Genomic DNA, 26,330 nt, shown 5'->3' with positions numbered 1-26,330 from the left:
TCCCCACACCCGGTGCCCGGTTCTCACACCCGGTGCTCGGTTCTCACACCCGGTGCCCGGTTCCCCACACCCGGTGCTCGGTTCTCACACCCGGTGCCCGGTTCCCCACACCCGGTGCTCGGTTCTCACACCCGGTGCTCGGTTCTCACACCCGGTGCCCGGTTCCGCGCAACCGGGGCTCGGCGCGGCGCATGGCACCGCCGGGCCGCCAGAGGTCGCTGTGCGCGGCGCCCGGCGGTGTTTCCGCCCGGGGTGGGTTGGGCGGTGCGCGCGGGGCGGGGCGGGGCCGGCGCGGCGCCCGGCGGGTTTAGGGCGCTGCACCGCGGCAAGATGGCGGACAGGGAGGAGGCGCTGAGGGAGTTTGTGGCCGTGACCGGCGTCGAGGAGGAGCGAGCGCGGTTCTTCCTGGAGTCCGCCGGCTGGGACCTCCAGGTAGCGCCGCCGCCGCCCCGCTCCCCTCCGTCCTCCTGGGGCCCGTCCCGCTGAGGGGGCTCGGCGGGGCCGCGGGCCCGGAGGCCGCGGTGGGGGAGGAGGAGGCGCCGGGCCGGGAGCTCGGGCCTCGCCGGGCTGCGGGGAGCGGGCTCAGCCGGGGCCGCGGCCCGTCCCGATTCTCTCGTTAATTTGGACGCGGCTCATTTCTAGCCCGGGCCGAGGAACCGGCGGGTTCGGGGGTTTTCTGGGTTTCTGTCGGTTTTCCGTGAGCCTTCACGAGGTTGTTAATGCTGCGGTGTCTGCACCGCCAGCAGCAGCCCCGGCACCCCGGGAACAGGGGGCCGATCGGCCCCCACGCCGACCTGCGCTGTCTCCTTCAAACGATCTGCCTGTGGTTAATTAACTCCCAGTCCACTCATGGCTGTTGCAAAAGCAGCTGATTCAGAACAGTAATTTTAGCATAACCCGTGTAGAAATACTGCAGAATAAAGGCCTCCAGTTGTGCATACCTGCCCTGGTGAGTGTCCTGCCATAACAAAGCCAAACACTGGGAACTGGTAAAGCCTCGTCTTTGCTACGACCTCCAAAGGGGAAATGACACAAAATGGCTCTGGTGTTGATGTACCTTAAGAGCTCCAACGTGACAGAAGCTTCAGTTGCGTTCGTGGCATTTTTTTGCCCTTGTTCTGGAATATTTGCTCTCTTCCTGAAAAGCTCCTGTGGTTTTCCTTGCAGATCGCGCTTGCCAGTTTCTACGAGGACGGGGGTGACGAGGACATTCTGACTCTTCCCCAGCCCACACCCAGCTCTGTTTCCAGAAGCTCCACATCCAGGTGAGGAGGGAGCTTGGCCTCAGGCCGGTCTGTTTATCAGCGGCTTGTAAACATGATACTGAAAACCATTTGTGTGAAAATGCAATCTCTGTCTGAAGCATTGCTGGATGTTAATTTTCAGGAGAAATGACTCTGCGTTAGGTCTGCTTCACCTCGGGTGACTCCCTAGAAATTTTGGAAACCTCAGCATTTATACACCATGAGCACAGATGTTATTGCACAACTAATCCAAAGATCAGTTAAGACAGCTTGCCTCATGGCTCAGGAAAAACTTGATTTGTCTTTTGAGCTTAGAAGACAATCGATTGGTGGTACTTTCATTTGAGCAGATTGTATCTCCATGGGAAAAATCTCTAATTTTCCTTGACATCTGATCTGATCAAGTCGAGATTTTACAAAAATAAGTTCATTTTGCATTACCAGATTCCTGTGTAGTAGGGAAATACCACCCAGGTTTAAAGAGAAGGAGTTACTGACTGTATCTTGAAAGAAAAGCTCTCAGTTCAGACTTTGGTCCGTACTGGAGGGGAACCCCATTCTAGCTTAGATCACAGGCAGAAACAACCAGTGGGGAGGGATGTGGGGCTGGAGAACCCTGTACAGGTTTGGGAGTGGCAGCTCTGTGAAAGGGAACAAAATCCAGACATGAGCAGGGCTGGTGACTGACCAACCGTGCTGTGCTGCAGCTGCTGCCGGAGCCGCCGCTCCTGTTTGCTGTTGGCGTAGTTGGCAGAGAGGTACAAGAGCTCAGTTTGCCCCAGTCACACCAGCGCTGACCCGTCATTTCACAGAGTGATCAATCGGACCTGAAAAGTAGAACAGAGTCAACTGAGCTGCTGCATGCAGGAGCTTTTGTATATATGGTTGGAACGTGTCGCAGGGCTGACATGCTGCTCTGGTTGATTTTGCAGTGACCACAGAGTAACATCGTTTCGAGACCTTGTTCATGCGCAGGAGGAGGATGATGAAGAGGAGGAGGGGCAGCGGTGAGTTTTCAGTTAAAGACTTAAAAACCTCTGTGTGCATCCCTGCCCTTTTGTGATGGCTTACCACATGTGCAGAGGTTGGTTTTTTTTAAGAGCAGATTTAAGTTGATACAAAATTCCTGTAGTGAAAAATCTCAGGTGGCACAGAAAGGTTGCTCAGTGTGAAGTTTGTGTACAAGCATGTGCTCAGCGGGGCTGCGTAACACCAGTTTGCATCACTGAATTGTGTGATTGAGAGAGAGCCTGAGGGAGGCTGTGGAAGTTGTAGGTCAGGAACAGAAAAAAAAGCTCAGATCATCACTTGTGTCCACAGAGAACAGAGTGCAGGAATAATGCAGGGGTTGTTTTTATTTCTGCTGGGGGTTTTGGTTTTGTGGGGCTTTTTTTTGGTTTTGTGGGACTTTTTTTTGGTTTTGGTTTTTGGGGTTTTTTTAGATTTTTTTTTTTTTTTTAGGTGCTGCTTAAGGGTAATGTAGTGGAGTGTGAAGTTGAAAGGAGGAATTTAGGTCCACTTTCCAAGGGAATCACAGCACACTAGTGGGAAAGCCATCTGTGGTGTCAGCTGCAAGTAGTTAAATACCCTCGAGGTTAAGGGCGAGGGAAATGGGGTGGAACTGAGGGATCTCGAGGTGGCTCAGCCGAGCTGGGCTGCACGCTCTCCTGTGGCCAGACCCGAGCTTGCTCTGTGTGTTATGAGCCAGCTGGAAGCTAATGAACCCAATCTTCCAGAAGTGCTTAGTTGCACTTCACTGGCTCTGCCTTCATTGCTTCCAGTTCAGATCCGTCCCGTGCGCGGTGATCTCTGTGTGGCATGACCGTGTGCCTTCTCTCAAAATACTGTCAGGTGTTGCCCACCTTCCACCTGACAGGTCATAGACTTGCTGGAAGCCTTGTTGAGCTTGGTATTATAGCTGGTACTAGCACATGAAACTGAGCCTTAGTATGGGCTGTTTCTCTTGCTATGGATGAGAGAGTTATTATCACTTTATTGAGGTAATTTTGCAGTAACTGACATAAAACCAAAGCCTCTGCAGTACAGGAACTTGTAGGTGGCTACAGCAGGAGATAATATTGGTAGCAGCTGAGCACAAGCACAGGTGTCTCTTCCAGTAGTAGCAAATATTTGTAGATCCGAGCTGTTCCATTAAACTGTACAAAAATGAACTGAATCCTGATATAAAGCTACCGTATTCTGTCACGTGTGTACTGGTTTTGGCAGGGACAGAGTTAATTTTCTCCACAGGAGCTGGCATGGGACTGGTTTGGATTTGTGCTGGAAACAGGGTTGATAACCCAGGGATGTCTTTGTTATCACTGAGCGGTGCTTGCACAGCATCAAGGCATTTTCTGCTCCTCACCCCACCAGTGAGTGGGCTGGGGGTGCACAAGGAGTTGGGGGTTAACATGAATAGGTCAGCTGACTCTGCTGACCAAGGGATATTCCACACCATTTGACAATTTGGGGAAAAAAATTTGGAGGTAAGGTTGGCAGGGGGGCTGCTGCTTGGGGACTGGCTGGGCATCGATTGGTCGGTGCTGAGCAATTGTTTTCATTTGCATCACATGTCTTTCCTGGGTTTTATTTCTCCCTCTGTCTTATTTTCCTTTTCATTACAATTAATTATTATTATTTATTTCAATTATTAAACTGTTTTTATCTCAACCCATAAGTTTTCTCACTTTTACCTTTCCAATTCTCTTCCCCCCATCCTGCTGGAGGGGAGCGAGTGAGCGGCTGCATGGTGCTTGGCTGCTGGCCGTGGTTAAACCACAACAACACGCGTCTCCTGGAGAAGCCGCGGTCCAGCCTCACCCAGGAGCCGTGTGCTTTCTGTCAGGTTTTACGCCGGCGGCTCAGAGAGGAGTGGACAGCAGATTGTTGGTCCTCCAAGGAAGAAGAGTCCCAATGAGCTGGTGGAGGATCTGTTCAAAGGAGCGAAGGAGCATGGGGCAGTGGCAGTTGACCGGACAGCCAAGAGCGGCGGCGAGAGCAGCAAGCCTAAAGTGAGAAGTGCGAGTTCTCCTTCCTTCTGTTCCCTTTGTCAGTTGTCACCTGTGTGTGGCTCCCACCATGACAGCGGTTTGGTGCTGTGGAGTCCAGAATTCTCGTAAAAGGACAGCTCAGTCTGGGCTCCTCTCTCAGTGCAGCTCCAATTCCTTTGTCACAGTGGCAAGAAAACCCGCTTTCTTGTGCCGTATTTGTTAACCTGTTCAAGCTGGTGACTGTGCCTGCAGGACAGCACATGTTGCCGGTGCCATGAAGCCCCCATGCTCACCTGTGGTGGTGTTGGGGAGGGGGCAGCGAGCTGGCCGGGGTCTGTGTCTCTTGTGTAACCTCTGCCTGCCCTCTGTCCCGCAGCCTTTCGCAGGGGGAGGGTATCGCCTCGGGGCCACTCCAGAGGAGGAGTCCGCTTATGTGGCCGGAGAGAGGAGATCCAACTCTGCCCAGGACGTGAGTATCTGTTCCATTTTGGAGATGTCACCTGAGGGGTTTCTCTGCTAGAGCTATGTGGCTTGTGAGCCCACAGAGTTCTAAAGCTTGATAGAAATTCAAGAGGACAGAAGTGTGGTAAATCCTGCTTCTCTTAGGGTTTCTGATTAGAGAACGGTAGATGCGAGAGTCTTGGGTAAGCAGCCTTCTTCATTAAGAATCTTGAGTGTTCCTTAGAAGTGTGGATTGTGAAAAATAGTGTGCAAAGAGCACTGGGTGATTAACTCTTCTTTATCCACTGAGTAGATGTGGAACTCACAGCGTCACTACAAGTTTTTCTTGTGCTTTCTTTGTCAGCAAATACCGATCTAGGCCTTGGTCAGAGCTTAGTTTGGGCTCCTCGCCCAGCTTTTCAACCATATTTATCGTGAAAGGGTCTGTGGTGCCACCTTCTAGGCACTGCTATATGACCATTACATAGCCAGTGCTTCAGGTTTTTCCCTCAGCCCAGAGGAACCTGGCTGGAATATTTTGTGCAGCTCAAAATTCCTCTGCCATTCAGGAACTTTTCACTTTGTGTCCAGTTATCGTTCTTACCAAGCTGTTTCAGTGAGGCTGATAACTTTTGGGGGGCTGCTGCAGGTGCACGTTGTGCTGAAGCTCTGGAAGAGTGGATTCAGTCTGGACAGTGGAGAACTGAGGAGCTACCAGGATCCGTCCAATGCCCAGTTTCTTGATGATATCCGCAGAGGGTACGTAGTGAGAGGGGTGAGAGCAAACAGCTGTTTTCTGAAACAGGCATTTGTGGAACTCAGGATGCTGAATCAATGGCACGTTTCAGCTGAGCTTGCTTAAAAAAGCTGGATTATTAGTATGGAAACCATGGGAGGGCAGACTTGAACATTTACTGCAGATGAATGGGAAGTGGCTTTAGTTTGTAGGAGGCCTTGGGAGTTCAAAATGTGAACAGACATTTACATTTGGGCTGAGAATTTCTCATGCGTCACATCATTCCAGGTAAAGGCCAGGGAAAAGTAACCTTTAATTTGTGCCTGTTAGTGGGGAAGTGTACATCTGCCCTCTTAATTAAGACAGAGCTCGCTGTGATTCCTGGAGTTCCAGAGGTCTGTGGTTGGCACTTTTTCTCCACAGTTTCCTGGCCTGTTTCCTGAGGCAGCTGCCTGAGGCCACTCTCTTTGCAGGGAAGTCCCGGCGGAGCTGCGCAGGTTGGCACGGGGTGGGCAAGTGAACCTGGACATGGAGGACCACCGTGACGAGGAGTATGTGAAACCCAAAAGTGTCTTCAAAGCTTTCACTGGAGAAGGACAGAAGCTGGGCAGGTGAGGTGACAGCAGCGCTGGTTTGCTGCCTGTGTGAGGTGAGAGTCACTCCAGGGTTTTGCTGGGTTGAGCCTTTTGATTCATCGTTCTGAAGAACAGGCACTCGGTGCCTGTGGTGCGGGAGCTGTTTCTCCGAGGGAGGAAACGAGGCTGTGAGCTGGCTCAGCCTGTCCACGGCAGGAGGCAGATCCTGAGTTTGGAACCACCACGGTGTGTCACGTAGAAGCAGCATTTCCAAGTTACGCTGCCCTTTTAACAGCTCCTCGTGTCTCCCTGTTCGCAGCACCGTGCCGCAGGTGATGGGCGCCAGCTCACCGGCCCAGCAGGCAGCCAACGAAGCCAAAGCCAGCTCTGCCATCGCCATTGATGAGTCACAGCCCATCACTAACATCCAAATCCGGCTCGCGGATGGTGGACGACTGGTCCAGAAGTTCAACCACAATCACAGGTACAAACACTACTGGAAATAACAGGTTACTAACTGGGAAAGCCTGGATGACACTGCAAACTGCACAGATGGAGCAGATGTTAGAATCCCGGCTAGCCTGCTAAAGGGACCTCCGGGGATCCTTCTCTGTAGGCGATGAGGAACACAATTGTTGTGGGGTTTTAAGGCAGCCGTTAACTGTTGGAAGGGTAGGATTTGCTTTTCAAATAGTGACGGATTATAGCCAGTGATGCTGCGCCTGGGAGCTCTGGTATTATCAGTGGAACTTTCCTTAATGTCACCTATAAAAAAAACCAGAATCTTTCCTAAGGGCTTTAGAAACCGTCAGATAATTAGGAACTTGGTTTGGTTATTCTGACTCTCCATTCAGACCTTCCTGCTGGCTGAGCGGAGCGCCAAGGGGTGTGCATACAGCAGCGGGTTCCCTTGGATGAGCAAAGCTGGTTTATACTCCCTGCGGCCCTGTCAGACTTCTCCTGAAGTCCTTCTCGCCTCCCTGATCTCAGAGTGTGGCCATTTGGTTATACTTACCTGTCCAGTTTCTGTGGGAGAATCAAGAATGATGCAATAAGTTACAAAAACCTTCTTTGGTGATCAGGTGCAGGAAATGGATGCTCGTGGGACTTGAGCTCGTCCTGGTTACGCTGTGTGTGGTGAGCTCAGTCACTCGCAGCAGCCAGTGTCAACCAATTCCTTAATATCTTCATCTTGAAGGGTTCAGAAGCCTTCAGGTAGCCACCTGACAACATAAATATTCCTGTTGGGCAGTGTGAAAGAACATTTAGCTGAAAATCTTTAACCTATAGAGCAGCTTTTGTTATTTCACCAAACAGGAGCTTACAGAGGAGCAGGTTAAATCGGAATTGTCTGGCCGTGGCCTCTGCTGTTTGCTGAAGGAAAAGTACAGTGGTTGCAGGGTTGGGTGCTCCGGGAAGGGTGATTTGGGGCTGTTGCCATGCGCTTTTGCGGGATGTTCAGTAACAGGATCCCCCCCGTGTCTCTGATCCCTTCGGACAGGGTCCGTGACATCCGGCTCTTCATAGTGGATGCCCGGCCAGCCATGGCGGCCACCAGCTTCGTCCTCATGACCACCTTCCCCAACAAAGAGCTGAGTGATGAGAACCAGACTCTGAAGGAAGCCAACCTGCTCAATGCCGTCATCGTGCAGCGGTTGACATAGAGGAACACACCTCCGGCTGCCCGCAGCGCACACCTGTCGTCTGGTCCTGTGTGTACGCCTGCGCCGCACAGGCTCACATCTCCTCCTAGCTCTGGGTTCTTAGGTCTTGGTTGGACTTTTCTCTTTAGTTGCATTTCCCTTTTTTTTTTTTTTTTTTTGTGAGGATGATCAGTGGACTTTAAAATAAATAAATGAAACGAATCCGTTTTGAAAGGAGCCGCAGCCTATTGTGCCACAAATTCTCCCAGGAGAGTTGAGTTACTTTTGCGGATTGTGTTACTGTGCTTGTAGGGGGAAGGGAGCTCCTGGGGAGCAGTTTCCATCCACCCAACTGACTGCTCATCTCAGTCTCTTTACTCTTCCCTCTCTTCCAGGGACTGCTGCAGAGTACTCCCTTTATTTTTGCACATTAAATATAAAATATATGAGAACAGGTGATCTGATGGTCAGGACAATGGTTACACTACTGTAAAAGTGTGGTGGGGAAAGTCTGTGTGAAACAGCTCTTGCTCAGTGTGGGGAAAACTCTGATGTGTGTGCAGGTACAAGGTTTAACGTTCTTCCTGGGCTTTTCTGGAAAGTTCTGACTGTCCTTCCCGTAGCAGGACTCTCGGGGGTGTTCACTGCTCTGCCTGCAGTTTTAATTTGCTGTATTGCATTTCTCCGAGAAACCCAACTCGCTGCTGACTTCTTTCCAAGAAGGCACAGAGCTGAATCAGCTTCAAGTGACTGAAAGTAAAAAGAAAACAGAGCTTAACTTACTGGAAAGCAAGTTTTATTTTAAGAGGTGAATCACTGAGGTGATGGCAACACCTCAGGTGGAAAAACTCAAGGCTGTAGCATCCTTTTGATTTATTTGCTCTGCTGAGGACTAATGCAGCCAAACACCTGGAGTTCTCTAGCTTTGGTCTGTTCTGTTTGTGTTTTGGGCTCGGGTCTCCATATCTGTCCTTTGAACAGAATCCTGTGGGTGAATTCGTTATCCCTGCGGGGGACGGGTAGCGCTGCTGTAGCAGCACCAGTTGCTGTCTGGTGTTGTGCCGTGGCACTCTGCACCGACCCGCGGTGGTTCTGCTGGCCCGGCCTTCGGAGCCGAACTGTGAGCCATTGGCTGCCGGGAGCTGCTGCGCTCTGTGTCCCCCTTCAGCTCTCTGAGGTCCCAGGTCCCCACTGTGGTGCCAGCGCAGGAGCAGCTCTGGGGACACGCAGGCTAGGGAAGGGACGGCAGGTCGGGCAGGTTCGGCACGAGGAACTAGCTTGGCTGCCTGCGCTAATCCAAACCCAGACCTCGGCAAGGGCATTCAGACAGCAGTTCCTCAGCCAAGAGCTGAATTAACTTCCATTTCTCATTACTAAATGGATAAATAATGTGCGTAGCAGCAAATTTGTAAATTATTGTGAAAATTAACATTAAAGCCCGCAAAATAGGAAAACAGTGTTTGACCCTTTCTAATAGTGGCCGCCATCTGTTTTTGTATTTTGGATGATGTATGTGCAGGTGTCTGTTCTTACCGCTTTGGGTTGCACTGCTGAGCTGTCTTCAGCTGAATGAGATGAAAAATCTCAGCTGCGTTTTTAAAGATGATTCTTTTTCTGCCAGGTGAACTGGGGCTTTGCCTGCCTCTATCACTGGAGGTCGGGTATTGTGACCACTTAGTCACCCGTGTGACCCAGTACAGAGAGAATTCGGAAAGGGAATTTCCCTCAGAGCTAAAAATAGTCACAGCTGCCTCATGGGAAGACACTCATTTTTAATCATTCGTCAGGGGAGTTTTGTATCCCGATCTCCACGTGCGCCACTTTGGGGACCTGGGACAACAGGTCCCAGCTTGCTGGGCAGGATACGCTGCTAGAGCCAGAGGGAAAGTTTATCTACAGAGTGTAGATAGTTTTTCTCCTGCCTTGGTTGGCTGGTGGCATCGGGACCGTGGTGGTGACCAGCTGGTGTCCGCAGTGTTTGGCTGGATGAGACAGGCACATTGGCGGCCCCAAATTAAATGAGGGTTGGCAGCCAAAGAGCAACTTGTCGCCCTGCCGACCCCGAGGGTTTTTTGTCGTGCAGATTCTGCTCAGCACTGGGAAGTGTCGCATCCAGGTTTCCTCTCAGCTCTGACTGCCAGTGAGATGGAAAAGTGCTAAATTCAGAGGAGTTCTGGGCTCGGAGATGTTCGTCCACCAAGAAAAGCGGGTTTTCCTGGAGCCAGAGGGTGGCACTGCTGCAGAGATGCCGCTTGTAACCTCTGAGCTCCCGCTGAGGAACCTGCAGCTCCCACTGTCTGCGGGGACCTGCACCCGCTGCTGCTGTCCCAGCCCTTCGGGGATGCCACTGCAGACTCTGCCTTCTCTGATTCTCTGGTTTTGGTTTTTTGTGAGCAATGAGCAGTGCTTATCTCCCAGTGAGAGACTCTTTTGTAAAGAAAATCACCTTCCTTGTCACCTATGCAGCTCTTTGGTGTTTGCTGTGCTCCTGCAGGAAGGTAAAAGCTTGTTTCTGGCACTCCTGTAGTTTGTGATGGTTGGTAGTGAGTTTATTTGACTTTCTCTCTAGTAAAATCTCCTTCCTTTATCATTCCATTTCTTTGTTCTAACAGAGTCATAGGCTGAGATGGGGCTTTTCTAAAGCTAACAATTATGCTCACAAAAAAAGTATCTTTTCTCCTTCTTTGCCTGGAGAAGCATTTCACTTTGAAAATTTTCTTTTTTTCTCCGATCATTCCTCCTCTGGGGACTCTTGCCTGTCTTCCTGCTCCCCCACACAGCTCCACGTGCCATGGGGAAAATCGCTTCTTTTCAGTTTCTGTATGATAAGATATCACCCAGTTTTATGGCTGCGCTGTCCCATCAGGGGCTGATGTCCCACTGCATCCGAGTGTTTTTCTCCAGGCACTGTATTTTAACAGTTTTCCCTTCCTCAGATGGGTAATCACAGGACTTCCTTGGATTTTTTTTCCTTCTTACATGCTTCTTTGTTTCCTCTTCTTCCTTTCCATGTGTCCTTGTTGCTAAGACCAAGTTCCTGTGTTTTCTGATAGCATTTTGTGCCATTTCCTGGGAACTTCACCTCCCCTTTGCCATGGGAGGTTTCCTGGTTCATGTTTTTTACCCACCTCAGGGTTCTACTATGCCAGGGCCTTTGGCCAAGGAGTTTTTCAGTGATCCTGGTGTAGGAACATCCATTTTTAGTTCAGCTGCTTCTTTGGGTAAAACAAGGCAAACAGCACGAAGCAGTTAGCTGGTTGGGTTGTTTTGGCACAAAACTCAGGTAGATCAGCTACCAGATAAATGGAAGCAGTGATGAGAAATAAGGAGCAAGAAATCTCAAGGGGCACAACAGCAGCTGGAAGAGGGTGACTGTAAATTTTGGCCTATTTTCTTTTTGCCTTTGGTTATATGCAGTTATGTCTAATTTAGTCTTTGTGCCTCATTGCTGGACAACACTCAGCCTTTCCAGAAGGACAAAGTGACCTTCATGCTCTGACTTCTTTTTGGGTGGATCTCCAGCTCCCTAGTGCATTTATAGGGATGTCAGTCTGCTCCTGGGCAGGTCGGTCAGGAGAGTTTTCCTTTGAAAGCAGTGCTGCTGTACTGTACTATGTTGCCAGGAAAAAGGACCTTGAGTTGATCTTCCTTCTGATTCTGTAGTTACAGCAGAAAACTGACTTGGGGGATTGGTGTCACAGTCATGATAAACAAGTTGCTGGTGGATTTCTTCAAAGCCCATCACCACGAGGGGACCTGTGATATCTCGTTAATCCCTGGGCAGGGGCTGGTGTCTTTTGGGGGGTTTGCTCTTTCAGGTCAGCCTGCGTGAAGAATTGCTGGGCTGTGAGAGTGCAACCGTGTTCCCCTCTTACCGCTTCTAAACGTCATGTTTCTGTTGGTAAACCAGAATATTTATAGATGGAGACTGGTAATTTTAAATGACACATCTCATTAAGCAACAAAGTTGTTTTCCTTACCAGGTTGTGTGTTTCCATTGGTGTGTGGTAAACGCGTGCTGGCATCCCAGGAAGGGTGACAGTCACTTAGGCAGAGCTGGGAACACATTGCCCATGCTCCTCAGCCGCTCCCGCTGCCAGATGTGCTGTCCTGGTGACACAGCTGCATCCCCTGTGAAATAAAAGCCTTTGGCTCCTCTCGAGACTCAGACCCGACTTCTCCGAGCTGCCCAGTTCTGTACCTGCACAGCAACAACGAACATGCGCATGGTTGTTCGGCCTGGCATGAAGGGAATTGGCTGTTGCACACACTGAATTGTGCAGAGCTGCAGCTCCTCACCTATAGTCCTTGTTAACGACGTTAATGATCCCCCTGCCAGCTTTCGTGGTGCATTTTAAGCAGTTTCACTTCACTTTCGGAAGGAAAAAAGCCCTAACAGGTGCTGATGTCTGCTGAGAGTGCAGCTGCAGGTCTCCTCTCGTTCCGGTCCATAATGCCCGTGCCCTGCCTGGTGGCACAAATGCACATGGTAGCAGGTGGCCCTGAGTGCTCGGGGGGTGTCTGTCCCTGCAGACTGCTTGGGAACTTCGGTGGCTGCTCCAAAAGCGCTGACCGGGATCCAGTGATGCCCATGGAACATGAAACAAACACTATCAGAACTGAGGCAGCAGCTTTCACAGCTGCTGGCCGGGTGAGCAGCACGGCTGCCTGTGGGATCCTGCCGAGAACAACTGAAAGGGCAAGAGAAAATCCCTCCTAGTTACCTGTCAGCAAAAGCGCTTTTCCAAGTGAGTCCCACATTTCCCAATTACATACTTCTGCCAGGAGTAATATAATACTAATTATGCAACAGGTCCACATCTTTGCCGGTTGAACAGCTCCTATGTCATGCACCTCTCCGTTTACTAATTTATCATTTCTGACTTATTTACTACATTCCTAAATGCTTATCTTATTTGCTGTTCTGTCTTGTCTGTGCTGAGCTTGTCTGTCCCAGCGCTGGGAGTTCCTGAATGGATTCCAGATGTTCTTATTTACTCAGGTACATTTCATGACTCCTCATTAAATTAACTCTTTATTGGCTTAGGGGCCCTACAGTAGTACCTGCTCCTCTCCTCCTGTCCCATCCCTCTTGGTGGCCATTGAAGTCACAACTCGGGTTCCCGGGGAGAAGGAGCTGTGCTGTGGGGAGCACCGGAGCTGTTGCCCATCCAGGAGGAGTCAGACTTCGGAGGACTTGCTAGTGGAATATATCCAAATGCTGCCACTTGCTTCTGTGCCAAAAAATTCCCATTTACTGGCTTTAAACTTTTTTTTTTTTTTTTTTTAATGGGGCTGAGCAGCTGGTTGCTGGGTCATAGAACCCAGGGAAAAGCTGATCAGCTGGCATGGCTCAGGGTTTGTATCATGCATTCCTGGGCTGATAAGATCTCCTGTTTCTGCAGCAGAGAGGGGGGTCTTGGGGAAGGGACCTTTCCTGTGCAGTGAGCAAACTCCAACATGACCACATTTCATAAACTGCAGAGCTTTTGCTCCTCAGAGCAAAATTGTATTATTGTGTATTAAATTGTTGTATTTGTGCAACAGAAAAGCAGGCATAGCTGCAGCGTTGCCAAGTGCTTTCCCTGTTCTCAATTTCTGAGCTGTTGGTGAACGGTCAGTGCAGCGATGGGCGAGGCATCGCCCTTTGGCTGCAGACCCTTGGTGCCTGCAGCGTACGGTGAGCTGGTTTGGTGATGTTGCAGGCCCCGGCACAGGGCATTATCAAAAAACTCATTGCTTGCAGCAGGTAGCCCAGCACAGAGCCGCGATTAACAGTGAGATTGGTGCTTTTCACCAAAATCTGCCTTTCCAGCTCCATGCTGACCCCTGCTCTCGAGCAGAGAGGGGGTGAGCTCCCCATGCTGCACCAGCCATCGTGAGAGCTCATCCCAACCCACCGGTAACGCCAGCTTCTGTACGGCACCATGCAACAGAAGGCGCCGGGCGGATCTGAGGTGAGCAGAAAGCAAACTTTCCTCGTGCCAAAGGGAACTGCGCACTGAACCAGCCCGGGAGCGAGAGCTCACAGCTGCTCGAGGCGGTAACTGCTGCTCACCTGTGGGCTTTCTACTGCGTGCAGAAAATGCATCTGTTTGCACCTGGGGAGTAAATGAGAGCCAAAGAGCCAGAGAATCAAGTACTGAGTACAATTTCCAAAGGTACTTTGTGTCTGTCCAAAGGTAGCTCTGTGTGGTGAGTGGGTACAAAATGGCCTAGAAAAAAAAAAAGCAGGTTTTTAATATTTCCTTTTGAATTTCCGCTTTCCTCTTGGGTGGGGACAGATGTATTTTGCTTTTTTGTAGAGATGTATGCTTAGATATGCTGGTGGGAGACAGGGATTTGGCTCTCTCTGCGCCGGCTGTGGTCCAGCGTGAGTGATATTTGTTATCTGGGTTGTCAGTAAAATAGCAGTGAAGAGAGATGCCGCTGACTCAGTTGTACTCTGGCTTATTAACCAAGTTCTGACTCAGCCCTGCGAAATTCGGGTATTTTAGATTAACCCCCCACTGGAGGCTGAGCTGAAGATGACGCAGTTTTTCACCAGCATTGTGATGAACCTTGCAGTTCACGGTGCTTGCGTTCCCCTGGGTGCTGCAGAAACACTGACATGGATTTAATGCTCCCGGGGGCTCTTGGTGACCTGGGGGCAGAGCAGGGAGAGGGTTTGGTCTCTGTTCTTCTGCCCTGGCTGCTGCACATAAGTTCAGTCTTGGAGGGTTGAGGTTGATCTGGCTCAAGAAGCTTGTTCTTGAGCAGCCGCGCTGAAATGACAGGCAGTGGGCAGAGCGGCTGCACCATCCCTCTCCTGCCACGCTTTGTGCCTTCTGTCCTCTGAGGCTGACTTCTCCCTCTGTCTTTGCTTTGCCAGCTCATGTCGGTGCTGGGCTGTGTGCTATGAGCACCGGGAACTCTGCTGCTCCCACACAGCCAGTGCTGAGTAACTGGGCTCCTACTGCTCTTAACGTAGGAGTAATTTTCGGTTTGTGACGCCAAGACTGCTGGGCTCTGTGGACGTTGAAGGTTCTGTGAAAGGGGACTGAGAAAAGCACGTTTCTGGTCCCCAGGCTAAAACAGACAGTGTGGGGTCTGCACTGCCATGGGAGGTCTCTTGGGAGCTCACAGGCTGCGAGAGGTTGTTAATTGCAGATGTCACTTAATAGAGAAAGGAAAATGCATCCCATGCTGCCTGCTCCAAGTGACACTGTCCTGGGTGAGGGCAGCACCAACATCTCACAGCCCTTAAAGTAAAGGGGCCAGGGGAGTTCCACAGCCCCGAAAAGGGAGCCAGAGCTGGGAGAAACATTCCTGCTGCCCTCTCCCTGCCCGCTCCAGCGCTCTGTTTGCTCGCTCTGGGTTTGACAGGCTGGTTCTTTGCGGCTGGTGGCTGCTGGTGCTGAGGCAGGAGTCCTGGGGTGGCTGGAGCGTGTTCCTGCAGTGGTCTGGAGCTCAGGCCAAGGATTTCTTCTCCACACCCCTAAGATCTCAGTGTGGCAGGGAGGGGATGGGGAGGAGGTGCTGGACCAGCTTGAGCTTTGAAGAGCACTGGGTTTCTCTGTTTGACTGCAGAGAGCCTGGGAGCTCCTGAGTACCCGTTGCCCTGTAAGCGCTGCCAGTTCTGCCTCTGTGGGCAGAGTCTGGCCGTGCTCCTCCCTCGGAACCAGTCATTTCCCCTCCATCAGCCGCCCTTGAGGCCCCGCAGATGTTGCATCTTCACTTGTCAAATCTCCATCCGGCTCTGGTCTGTGCATGCGCTCCGCTCTCTGACATACAAGGCGACGTCTTGCTCACCAAGGGCGAGGAAGGTTCTGCTTCCCCACCACGTGCCACTGCAGGACACGTCTGCAGTCATGCGTCCAGGTGCTCACGACGATGCTACACTGCACAGGTCCACCCGAGAAGGAGCTCTCCCACAGGGGAGAGTCCCCAGAGAGGTAAGATCAGTGTTCCAGGTGCTTCTCACCCGCAGAACTGCATTTCCCGGTGTACGCGAACCCTTGCGAGCGTGTGCGCCCACGCAGAGCCTGCCCGGCTCCAGCAGCCGCGGCTGCGGGGGTGGGTGTTTCCAAGTGCTGATGACTCAAACTCGAGAACACACTGTTAAAGCACAACTCCGCGTTTTGTTGTTGTTGCTGACTTCCCAGAGAAACGGGCACAGAGACATGCAGAGCGCCGTCCTACCTGCTGAGAGCACAAAGGGAACAAAAGCTGTCACAAAACCTTACAGCTGGGAGAAATGCCTTTGTAATTCTAGAAGCAGAACTACAGTGGAAAAGAGATGTTGTATAAGTGCTCCTCAGCGGTGCTGCAAGCCTAATGCCTCAGCCATCCCTGCGGGACGAGGTTGGGCTGCAATTTGAAATATGAGGGACCCGACTCCCACTGTGTGCAGTAAAAGGCAGAAGGTGAAGTGGGAGGAGCAGCTGGGAGGCACAAGCTGCAGAGGTGACTTGGCAGGGGACAGGTGACTTGGCAGGGGACAGCAGGCGCTCTGCTCTGGGGGTGCAGGGGGAGGCTGGGCCCTCCAGCCAGGCGAGCACAGCAGTGTCGGTGCTTTTTCCGTGGCGTGGGCTGAGGAGGAGTTATTGCTAATCGCTGCGCAAGGGAAAGGCACTTGGTGTCTTCTGGAATGCTGCTTTGTTGGGATTGTGCCTGTGTTTTCCGAAGCTGCTCTCTAGGACTGTCACAATGAAGGTCTGTCCTCCCTCGAGGGTGACGTTAGTGGCACAGGAAATCCTCTCCAGCCCAAACTTGCCCTCTCGCCCCACAAGAGGGCACATGAGGGCAAGTGGGAATCTGAAGTGATCCCTGACTCAATTTCCCTGTTACCCAGCCATGATGTGACCTCACAGCCTGTCCTTCAGCCCAGCTCCTGCAAAGCTCCCCCCATGCCCAGCGTCCGTGTCCGCTCTGCTCTTCTGCAGGGCTCTTGCTGGAGGAGCTCACAGGCCCAGGCCTGTCGCCCGGGGTGGCCGTCTGCCCGTCGGGAACAGGGGAACCTTCTGCATCTCTCCAGAAAGGGCGGTGCATTTTTGGGGTGCAGGACAGCAACCTGCCTGCCACATCCGAGCAGTGCCAGAGCTGCTCAGCGATCAGAAAAGCTGAAATGTGGTGTAGACCAGGAACCTGAGATGCTGACAAGTGCATCAGCCCCAAGCATCACCCAAGGCAGCCTGTGCTGAGGTGGGAGGACAGCCCCAGTCCTCAGGTGCTGCCCTGTGACCCCACCACTGCTCACCCCATCCCTCCTCTAGCACTGGTTTGCTGGTGGGAGTGTGGAAAGTGGAGCCCGGACAAGCTATCGGGTTCTGAAGTGCTCTCACCCTGCACTCTGCAGCATGCTCCCAGTCCTACGTGATGCCAAGGTGCACCACACTAGAAAGCAAGTTCGTTTGGGGGCTGGAAGGCAGTGCTGTAGGTTGCCACTGGGAACTTGCCAGATACTTGAGGCTTGGTACGGTATTTATTAAAGCTAACCACATCCAAATAAAATAGAGGCTTTGCCACCAGCCCTTTTCCTGTGCACTGAAACATTCCTTGTGCTTTCCCTGTTCATCTATAGAAATCCCCTTGGCTCTGACCTTTGCAGTCTCTTTCCTTGAACGGCCTCCATTACAGTCATGTTAAGCCCGATGCAATTTATACTTTTTAATGTTAAAGAACCTGAACCACTGGATTTTGGCTCAATAGAACAGGAAAGGAGAACGTTAGACCAGCTCAACAGATAGCTCTGTCTGCTGTTAGATACGGATCTCATTAGCAGCCTGTGATCTCATGCAAACATGCCTCTGAGGAGAACCAAGGTGAAATGCCGGGGATGTGACCCTGGTGATGAGCCCAAGACCAGCACACAAGGCAGCTGCCTGCTGACCGGCTCTTGCCTTGGGGCTCTGGCTGCTGGAGGAGTGGATGTGGGCTGGGGCTGGAGCAAGGAGAGCGACTGTCAGTGTGCCGAGAACCTCAGGGCGGCTCTCGAAGAGACCTTGGAGGCTTGTGAAGAATATGGAACTGCTGAGCAGGATCTTGGGAGCCCCAAGGGCAGGCTGGGCGCAGGGCCCTGCGCCCTGACCCACAGAGATCACCAGCAAGACGGGGAAGCACCTGTGGCACCCCAACTGCCGTGACCTTGTGTACACATATCAGGTGGAGGGATGCCCAGCCAAAGGCCAAGTATGTGTCTTGAGGGGTTTATGACATGAGTCAGGGTTTAAATGTCCCTCGGAGAACGCAGCGGGTGGCCGAGCAGCGGCTGGAGCTGAGCTGGCAGCCGGTGCTGCCGATCCGCTCTCAGGTGGGTTTGTTCCCCGGTGTCTCGGCTCCAGGACAGGCCAGGACTGACGCTCTGCGGAAAGGTTTGCTACGCCGTCGGGGGCATTCCCTACCAGATGACAGGCAACGCACTTGGGTTTTTCCTCCAAATCTTCCTGTTGGATGTTGTGCAGGTGAGCAGTCATGTAAGATGGGGTTACCTGCAAAGGGGCTTGGCTTAAGCTCAGCAGACTGGGCAAGGGTAGAGTTTGGTGGGTGGCCCAAGCCCTTGGAAATGCTTCTCAGAATTAGGCATTAGCACCAGATCAAAATTTTGTGATGAAAATATTGTTGGTGGGCATGCAGGAGATGTTTCTGTCCCATTTCAATGCTTGGAGTGGTCTCCAGGAGATGCAGATGAAGTGTTGACTAGAGCGAGCTGATTCGTGCTGGCTGCTCACAGCTTTTTGCCAGGACTTCTTTTCGAGCTGTGGTTTCCATTTCCCCTCAGCTGGAGCCAATCCACGCCTCTTTGATTCTTTTCCTTGGAAGAGCCTGGGATGCGGTTACTGACCCTGCTGTAGGCTTCCTGGTCAGCAAGAGCCCAAGGAGAAAATATGGCAAGCTGGTCCCATGGTGAGTGTCCAGGCTGGAGCCTTGGGAGGGTCTTTGGGCTCAAATTCCCCGAGTGCTGGCACAAAAAGGCAGCTGGGATGTCTCATTGGGAATTTAATGTGTTTGTGGCTTATGGAGAATTGCAGAAGCTTAACATCCCAGGGACACTAAAGATAACATCACTTGCAGTGGGGTCCACGTGTCGTTGCAGCAGCAGAGGAGTGTTCTGCAAACCTGTACACTTGCTGCTTCCAAGGCCTTTTATTTTCAGGGCTGTGGAATTCGGTGCTCTGAGTCTTGCATGGTGGCACACACAGAGTTTGGTCGGCAGCTGTGCCAGGCCCATGGGCAGATCTTGCACACAGAGGGTAACTGCTGCCCCAAGGTTCTGCTGTAGGGCAAGAACTCAAAGAAATTAAGCATGAGAACAAGAAATGCTGGACAACTTAAACATTAGTTCTTCTCTCAGTGTTTGTGTCTAGCCCTCCCAGGCTGAGCGATAGACACTCACTTGAGCAAAGGTGCTTCCTCTCGCGGATCTTGATCTTTCTGGGCTGTGATTTGGGGGCTGGGGAAGAGGCTGTTCTGTACCTCGGCTTGTGCAATGACAAGCGTGACCACCTTACCTGCGGGTCACATCTGACCAGCTCTGCCTCCTCCCCAGGATTGCAGGCTCCATGCCATTCGGGGTGCTCTGCTACTGCCTGATGTGGTCCACCCTCTCGGATGCCACCCCTGCCTCCTTGAAATTCCTGTGGTACCTGTTCATGTACAGCTTCTTCCAGACTTGCATGACTGTAAGGAACACGGTGCCTGGGGCTGTGTCTGACACATCATCCTGTACTGCAAGGGACGGGGACACGGTCAGCTGGGCTGTCCCTGCCTCTCCAGGAAGGGACAGGGAGCAGTGAGGGGTGCAGGATGGCACAGACCAGCCCCGCAGGGATGGTGGGATGGAACGATGTGTTTTAATGCTGGGAATTCAGCTGGGCTGCCTGTACGTGCTGGTGTGAACTTCCCCATCACTGGTTTGTGGGAACACAGCAAATCACAGCAGAAAAGGGTGAAAAGCCACCAGTGCACAGGGGTGACACAGGCGGCAGCGTCACCTGCTGTGCGTAGGGATGAGGGGGGGTCACAACCAGCAAACCAGGGAAGCAGCAGCCAGGGCCGTTTGAACTGTGCTCTCCCTAGTGCCACCACGTGCCGTACTCGTCCCTGACAATGTTCCTGGGAGGAACCCAGCAAGACCGTGACTCAGCCACTGCCTACAGTGAGTGTGGGTGCCCCTGCAGCCCCGGCTGTCCGCGCTCCCGGGAGACCCCCCCAAAGGAGAGGCGAATGAGTTCCTCTGGCTCTGAACAGTCTGCAGAGTGCATGGGGTAAACCAGGGATGAAACCAGTCATCTTCTGCAAAGAATTTATCTGCAGAAACACTTCTTAGATCTGCATCATCCCTAGGAGAGTCAGGACCCAGATTTATTAGTTTCAAACATCAAGAGTATTTACTGCTGAAAAGATCTGAGCAAGTAGAAATAGCAGGTCTCTTCTTCTGGGACAGCTCTGGATGTTGGTGTCTCCAATTCCATTCCCAAAGTTGGTCTCTTACCCTGAGGGATGTGTCCCTTCAGCCAGGGAGTGGGACCAAGGTTTCTCTCCTGGTCATCCTGGCAGGAATGGGGATGGAGGTGTTCAGCACACTCCTCGGGTCAGGAATCCAGGGGCAGATCGTGGGCAGTTACCATGCCCGCATGATGAACAGCTGTTCTGTGTCCAATGAGACCCTGCACAACACCAGCACCCACAGCCTCACGGACTCTCTGGAGAACACGGTAAGGACTGGCTCGTCTGCCCCGCTCCTCCCGTGGTACCCGCCTTGTCACTGGAATCAGCTCTTGTTTTCCAGCGTAGAGCCTACATATTTGCATCCCTGGTCCTGGGCTCGATCTATTGCCTTTCCTGTCTGATTCTCATCTTTGGAGTCAGGGAGCAGCCTGGTAAAGTCCATTTAGATTAAATTTGAAGGGTGCCCAGTGGCAGCAATGGTGAGGAAGTTACACGGAAGGTGTGAGGCAGAGGGAGATGGGCTCCTGTGTGGGGATGGCTCTCGGGGCGTGGGGCTCAGAAACACACACACTTGGATGCTGAGCCCCTCCTCGGTCTGTGCTGGCAGCATCTTGCTCCTGCAAAGGAGAGGGGAGATGCTCTGGAGAAAGGATGGCTCCCCTGCATGGAACCATGGGCTGGGACAGGGTCTGCAGCTCACTGCAGATCACTGCTTCACACTGGACGGGTCTCACCAACACACAGCCTGCGGAGCTACACAGACCAGCCCGCGTGTGCAGTAAAAAGAAGCAAAATCCTGCCTGTGGCTCACACCATGGCTGTTGTCTCTGCCCCAAGATGTCAGACTCCAACAGCTCCTCACCCAGCTGAGCTGCACCCCAGGCACAGTTGTGCGATTCCCCAGTGCCTTCTGTCCATCACGCTTGTTCTGGCAGCTCTGGTGCCAGTGCTGCTGTCTCTTCTCTCAGGGCCCCTCAGCCCCCTGGGGAAGGTTGAGCTGCCCTTCACCAGCTGCCTGAGGATGATGGCGGGACACAAACCCTACACCCAGCTGCTGTCTGGCTTCCTCTTTGCGTCCCTGGCCTTCCAGGTGCGAGACCCACTGCTGCAGGAGGAGAGCTTGGGGGATGAGATGTCCGGGTGAGTTATCCAGACAGCGAACTTGGCCTCCCAGCCACGAAGGTCTCCCCGTTGCTTTCCCAGATCACACAGGGGATCTTTGCCTTCTTCTGTACTCACGCCGCAGGGCTGGTGGGGAAGTTCCAGCATTTAGTGCTTATCATGTTGGTAAGTGAGCCCCAAGGAGACCTTCCTGCTGGGCAGTTGATCCCCGGGTCACCCCAGCCCTTGAGCACAGGCAGCTCAGCCTCGGGGAGTTACACGCTGCTGCAAGGATGTGACCCAGGCAGAGACTGGCAGTCCTGGGGGACATTGCTGAGACTTCCCTTTGGTTTTCTCCTCAGGTCACAGCTTCCCTCTCTATTCCCTTTTGGCAGTGGTTTTTGGGGAGATTTGGAAAGAAAACAGCAGCGTCACTGGGCCTGGCGGTGAGTTTGCCTGCAGCTGCGGACTCAGAAGCCCTGCGAGGGGACAGCCTTGTCCCCAGCTGCTCATGGTGTCCAAGGAGGAGAGCTGGAGACAGCTAAGGGTGTCCCTGAGTGCAGTGTCCTCTGCACCACAGGCGAACAGGAGTAAGCCAGTAGTTGATGGCAGCTCTGCAATTCTTGTGTCTGGCCGCTGCTTGTGGCTCCAGAGCTGTGCAGTAAGGTGCAGGGAGGCTGAAGGACTGTCCCTGGGACATCTCCAGAAGCCTTTCTCAGAGCCAAAGCAGACCCAGCTTCCCAGTTTAATCACTTAGCTCCACTGGCCTCCACAACCGTCCCTCCTTTACTCACATGGAAGGTTTTGCTGCCCGTGTCAGCCTGTCCAGGGCCTCCGCACTGCACTGCACTGGGGACAGGAGCAGTTCTGCTTATGGAACATGTAGGGAAGAGGGGACCATAGGTTTTGGGTGGGCAGACAGGTACAAGCTACCTGTGAGCAGCAGAAAGGGCCCATGTGCTTTTGTTTTTTCTCTTCCTCTCGCCGCTGCAGCTGATCATCCCAGCCCTGGTGGCCATCACCCAGGTGACACGCAACTTCCTGGCCTTCATCTTCCCGGTGATGGTGGCAGGCTGCAGCATGGCCGTGCTCTACCTTCTACCGTGGTGAGCAGAGTCACCTCCGACACGCTTCTCGAGTGGAGAGGACGGGAAGGTTATCAGGAAAGCACCACCCGTGACGTGCCAAGGCTGCCTTTTTGCTCCATACAGCAGCTTTTGGGCTGCAGAGGGATGGGGAGGTCGGACTGGGAGGGATGTGGATGTGACCCACAGTCCTGTAGCAGCATCGTTCAATCTGCATTCCGGTTGGCAGCGGGATGCCAGGCGTTGCACAAGGCACTGTTTTCCTTCTCTTTTTCTGGGGCAGCTGCTGCACCCTCTGTGAGACGCTCTCTGCCCTGCTTGCCAACGGCAGAGGACAGGCTCAAAATGGTCCCCAGCGGGATGCTGCACGGGGTTTGTCTCTCTCTCCGCTGCTTGGGGAGGCCTGGGAGCAGCTGCAGACAAGTTCAGTGGGGGTGTCAAAAATGTGTCTATGGGGCTGTCTGTCCCCAGGTCCATGCTGCCTGATGCGGTGGACGACTTCATGCTGAGGAACCCCAGCTGCCTCAACCTGGAGGCTCTTTTCTACTCCTTTTACGTCTTCTTCAACAAGTTTGCAGGTGGACTGGCTGTGGGGATATCGACGCTGAGTTTGCAGTAAGCCCCAAACACCTCCTCCCCTGCTCTGTCTGCCCAGCACAGGCACTTCCTGCTGCTGTTTCCTAGAGATGCTGGAATGAGCATCAGGGGTATTCAAATTTTTATTTCCGACATCTACCGAGAGCACAAAGAGCAGAAATGAGTGGAAATTTCCCAAAGCTGGGCCTCTGATAGCAGACCCTAGAGCAGAGCAATGGAGGTGCCTGCATCCCTTTCTGCAGTGACCTGGTGGGGCTGGAGCCAGAAAAACTGTTCTCCTCTTTAGTTTTGCAGGTTACCGTGCTGGAGACTGCACCTACAACCCCTCCATCGTCCTCACCCTGCAGCTTCTCATGGCCCCCATCCCAATAAGCCTCCTGCTCATTGCCATAATCATCTTCTGCCTCCATCCCATTGATGAGGAGAGGAGGAAGCAGATGAGAATGGAGCTGGAGGCAATGGGGTAAGCCTGAGCTCCCTGAAGGTCACCCAGCATTACTCTGGGTGTCTGCCTTGGTCCAGCCCCGACTTTGGGGGTGTTTTGGAGGCTGCTAACCTCACACCAGATTTCTTGTGTTCCTTTTAACAGGCACCAGCTACAGCGCGGCAGCCGAGAATAAACCCGGGGCCGAAGCGGGTGAGTTTATTGGGAAGGACACGGCCTTGCTGCGCTGTCAGGATGTGCTGCTGTCAGGGAAAGTCGTCGTCGCTTCCTGTTGATTCCTGTTCCTGTGTCCCAAAGGCTGGTTTTGCTTCCTGACCCCCTCCCTGCTGCAGCCCCAGCCCTGCCACCTCACCGGAGCTGTGTTCTCCAGGGCTTGGCCTCGCTGAGTTTTTGGCAGGTCCTGGCAGCTCCAGGCACGGCAGATCTATGCTCTCCTCTGGGAGGGCGCGCGGTGCCGCGGGAAGTGCCCCGCCAGCCTCAGAGCGGGGATCCCACACACTGGGCACAAGCATGTCACTTAACCTCGTGGGAAAGCATCCACAAAGAACAGAGGGATTGTTTTTGAGAGGAAACTGCTTTTGACCAGTTTCTAGAGAAAATACTGCCTGGATAGTATGTGTCTTTGTGCTTAGACTGCCCTTTCACAAGGAAAGGTTTAGAATTTCTTTGAACAAAGGTGAAGTTCAAGCTCACAGAATCACACAGCTGGCAGTGTTTTAAAGCATATGCAGTCACAGTGACACCGGGCAGCAGGGCGGTGGCAGCCAGCCCTGTCCATCTGCTGGGCCTTGTCACCTAAGTCACTCTGGGGAGAAACCAGGGACTTCTTGGTGCGCGAGGCTGCAGGAAGGAGCTGCGCTGCCTTTGGCCAGGCAGCTGGGGGGGTTCTAGCAGCCTGTCCTGGTTTTTGCCAGGTCCGCAGGTAATGACAGAAGTGTCAAATGATCATAGAGAAGAGCTGAGCCAGTTTTAAATCATAGCCCAGAGCTAGATCTGCCACAGCAGCATCTTGCAAGGGCTGCTCAGCACCCCCGTGTCTCTCCTGGCAACGGTGAGGGGGCAGCAGGGGGAAGAGAGGAGAAATTGGCCATGTCGTGGCTGGCAGCGCTGAACCGCGTTCAGCCCTGTGTTCAGCAAAGTGAGGCTGGTTATTTTTAGGGCTAGAGCTGTCTCTGCCCGTCGGCTGACCTTGCAGCTCTCCAGTCTGGTGCACACCGGCATGATCTGAGCAAATTGCTCCACAGTTGTGCGCTGAGTTAATTTGAAGCCTGAAGTCTTGTGGTGCAACTTTACGATCGATGGGGTAGATCGTGTTTTAGAGCTGCGTCAGGGCACCTGCAGCACCATTGCAGTGGTCTGGATCCAGAACAGTTTCTCGGCCACACAAATGGCCTCCTTTTTATCCTCTTTTTTTCTTCTTTTGTTGTTCTGTTTTCTGGGGTGTGAAGGATGTTCCTTGGGATCGCCTGACTGAGCCTGTGGTCAGGTGTTGGGATTGCGCTGCCCTCTGCCACTGTGCTGCTTTCAGCCTCGCTGCCTGTGGATTTATGAAAAAACAAGTGCCTTTGAGAATCGGGGAAATGCTCTGACTGCTGAGAGTTTGGAGCCCTGCAGAAAGCATGAATTATCTTCACAGACACAAGCTCCTTGGGACAGGATCTGACCCTGTGCAGAGCAGGGAGCTGCCGCTGTGCTTGCCAGCCCCCCTGCTGCCCGGGGTCCTGCGTCTTGATATCAAATAATGTCCCGTTTATTATTTACACTATTAAATCTGGTGGTTGTTCTTTTCCCTCTTGGTATTTCTTATTTTGCGAGTTCCGCCAGCAGATGACCTAGAGGGTGGAGAGCGGTTTGGGCAGAATTCGCGTGATTTCCAGCCTCTATGCTTTCACCAGAGTTTAGACACCAGAATTTGACCTGACTCAGCTGCACGCTGGGCAGTGCGGGATGGTGGAACCTGGTGGAACTCCTGGCCCCTGTTGAAGGACGGGTTGTTGCAGTGACCTGCCTTGCTGGTAAGATGAGCAGGTTATGCCAAGGAGTAAAAAACAAAACAACAACCACCAAACACCCCACCCAGGGCAAGAGCCACACTGGCTGACGTGTGTGTGTCTGCGCAGGGCGAGGGCTTTAGCGTGGGCTTACAGGGAGCAGGACTTTCCCCTTTCAGATCTCGGTTTCTCACCGGCGCCCAGCTCTTCACACAGCCAGCGTTCATCGGGAGGGACGCGAGCGGGTCCCTTTTCCTCCCCCGTTAATTTTCCTCTGGACTCTGGGCCTCGCACATCTGCCCCGCTCACAAGTGCGTTTGTGGAAGGACCACTGGCACCATCTGTGTGTCACAGATTTAACATAAGAAATAATGCTATGGCATCAAGTGAGGAAAAAAAAAACATGTTGGTATATGAGTGTTTAAAAGATGCGAGGAATAGAGGCAATTACAACTGATCTGTTATTTTAAGAGTCTCATCCTCCTCTGTCCCATTTTAACGCACTTGCTGAAAATACTGGCTTTGTATCAGTCCCTTGGCTGTCCTTGGAACTTCTGTTCCCTTGTGGACACTCCAGTTCATCTCCTTGAAGCAGGGAAATAGGACACTTTGAGGCAAAAATCCTGTGCCTGGAGCAATTTTTTTTTTTTGACCAAAAGAAAAAAAGAAAGTAGTTGCAGTTGTTCCCATAAGAAAGTCATTTTGAATGCGAGATTGTTCAAACCTGCGTGTGTTCTGCTGGGGCACATTGCCCCAGTAACGCTGTGAGGAGCAGCGTTAATATCTATAAAATATTATCTTGGATGGTCTCTGACTGCCATCATTGCATGTGGCCAACACTCTCAGTTTAGGCACAGCCCAGGCTTAGGAACTGTGGAAATATTTAAAAGTCGTGTCTGGAGCCGGTGCGTGTGCGGACACTTCGGGGGTTCGGGGCGGCGGGGCCGGGCCTGCCCCGCGGCCTGGGCGGGCCCGCAGCTGCCAGGCCCCGGCTTCTCGGGCCTATAAATGGCGGAGAAATGGGCAAAGCCAGCACGGCCCCGAGCCCTGGGG

General features: G+C 52.7%; 2 protein-coding genes across 3 annotated transcripts; both read left to right on the top strand.

Annotated features, from left to right (window-relative positions):
- Nucleotides 1-302: 302 nt before the first annotated feature.
- On the top strand, nt 303-9,072 carry NSFL1C (NSFL1 cofactor). The gene is made up of 9 exons (XM_065645718.1): nt 303-432; nt 1,168-1,265; nt 2,177-2,251; nt 4,090-4,255; nt 4,611-4,703; nt 5,325-5,434; nt 5,885-6,022; nt 6,306-6,470; nt 7,488-9,072. Exons 1-9 carry the CDS (start codon nt 331-333, stop codon nt 7,648-7,650), a joined length of 1,110 nt encoding a protein of 369 aa, XP_065501790.1. The 5' UTR covers nt 303-330; the 3' UTR covers nt 7,651-9,072.
- A 6,283-nt stretch (nt 9,073-15,355) lies between these two features.
- Nucleotides 15,356-25,036, top strand: LOC135994756 (sodium-dependent lysophosphatidylcholine symporter 1-like). Of its 2 annotated transcripts, none has more exons than XM_065645582.1 (15): nt 15,356-15,563; nt 17,952-18,071; nt 18,389-18,513; nt 19,157-19,289; nt 19,687-19,765; nt 20,167-20,324; nt 20,399-20,489; nt 21,027-21,148; nt 21,262-21,345; nt 21,522-21,605; nt 22,153-22,265; nt 22,716-22,859; nt 23,128-23,304; nt 23,408-23,478; nt 24,735-25,036. In XM_065645582.1, exons 1-15 carry the CDS (start codon nt 15,480-15,482, stop codon nt 24,758-24,760), a joined length of 1,611 nt encoding a protein of 536 aa, XP_065501654.1. In that variant the 5' UTR covers nt 15,356-15,479; the 3' UTR covers nt 24,761-25,036. The 2 variants fall into 2 exon arrangements, with proteins under 2 accessions (XP_065501654.1, XP_065501653.1); XM_065645581.1 differs by having other exon boundaries at nt 15,404-15,563; nt 23,431-23,478.
- Nucleotides 25,037-26,330: the final 1,294 nt, after the last annotated feature.

Source organism: Caloenas nicobarica, chromosome 15, assembly GCF_036013445.1.
Source record: "Caloenas nicobarica isolate bCalNic1 chromosome 15, bCalNic1.hap1, whole genome shotgun sequence".
Classification (NCBI taxonomy): domain Eukaryota; kingdom Metazoa; phylum Chordata; class Aves; order Columbiformes; family Columbidae; genus Caloenas; species Caloenas nicobarica.
Note: the sequence above shows the minus strand (reverse complement) of the source record. Positions and strands in the feature narration are given on the sequence as shown.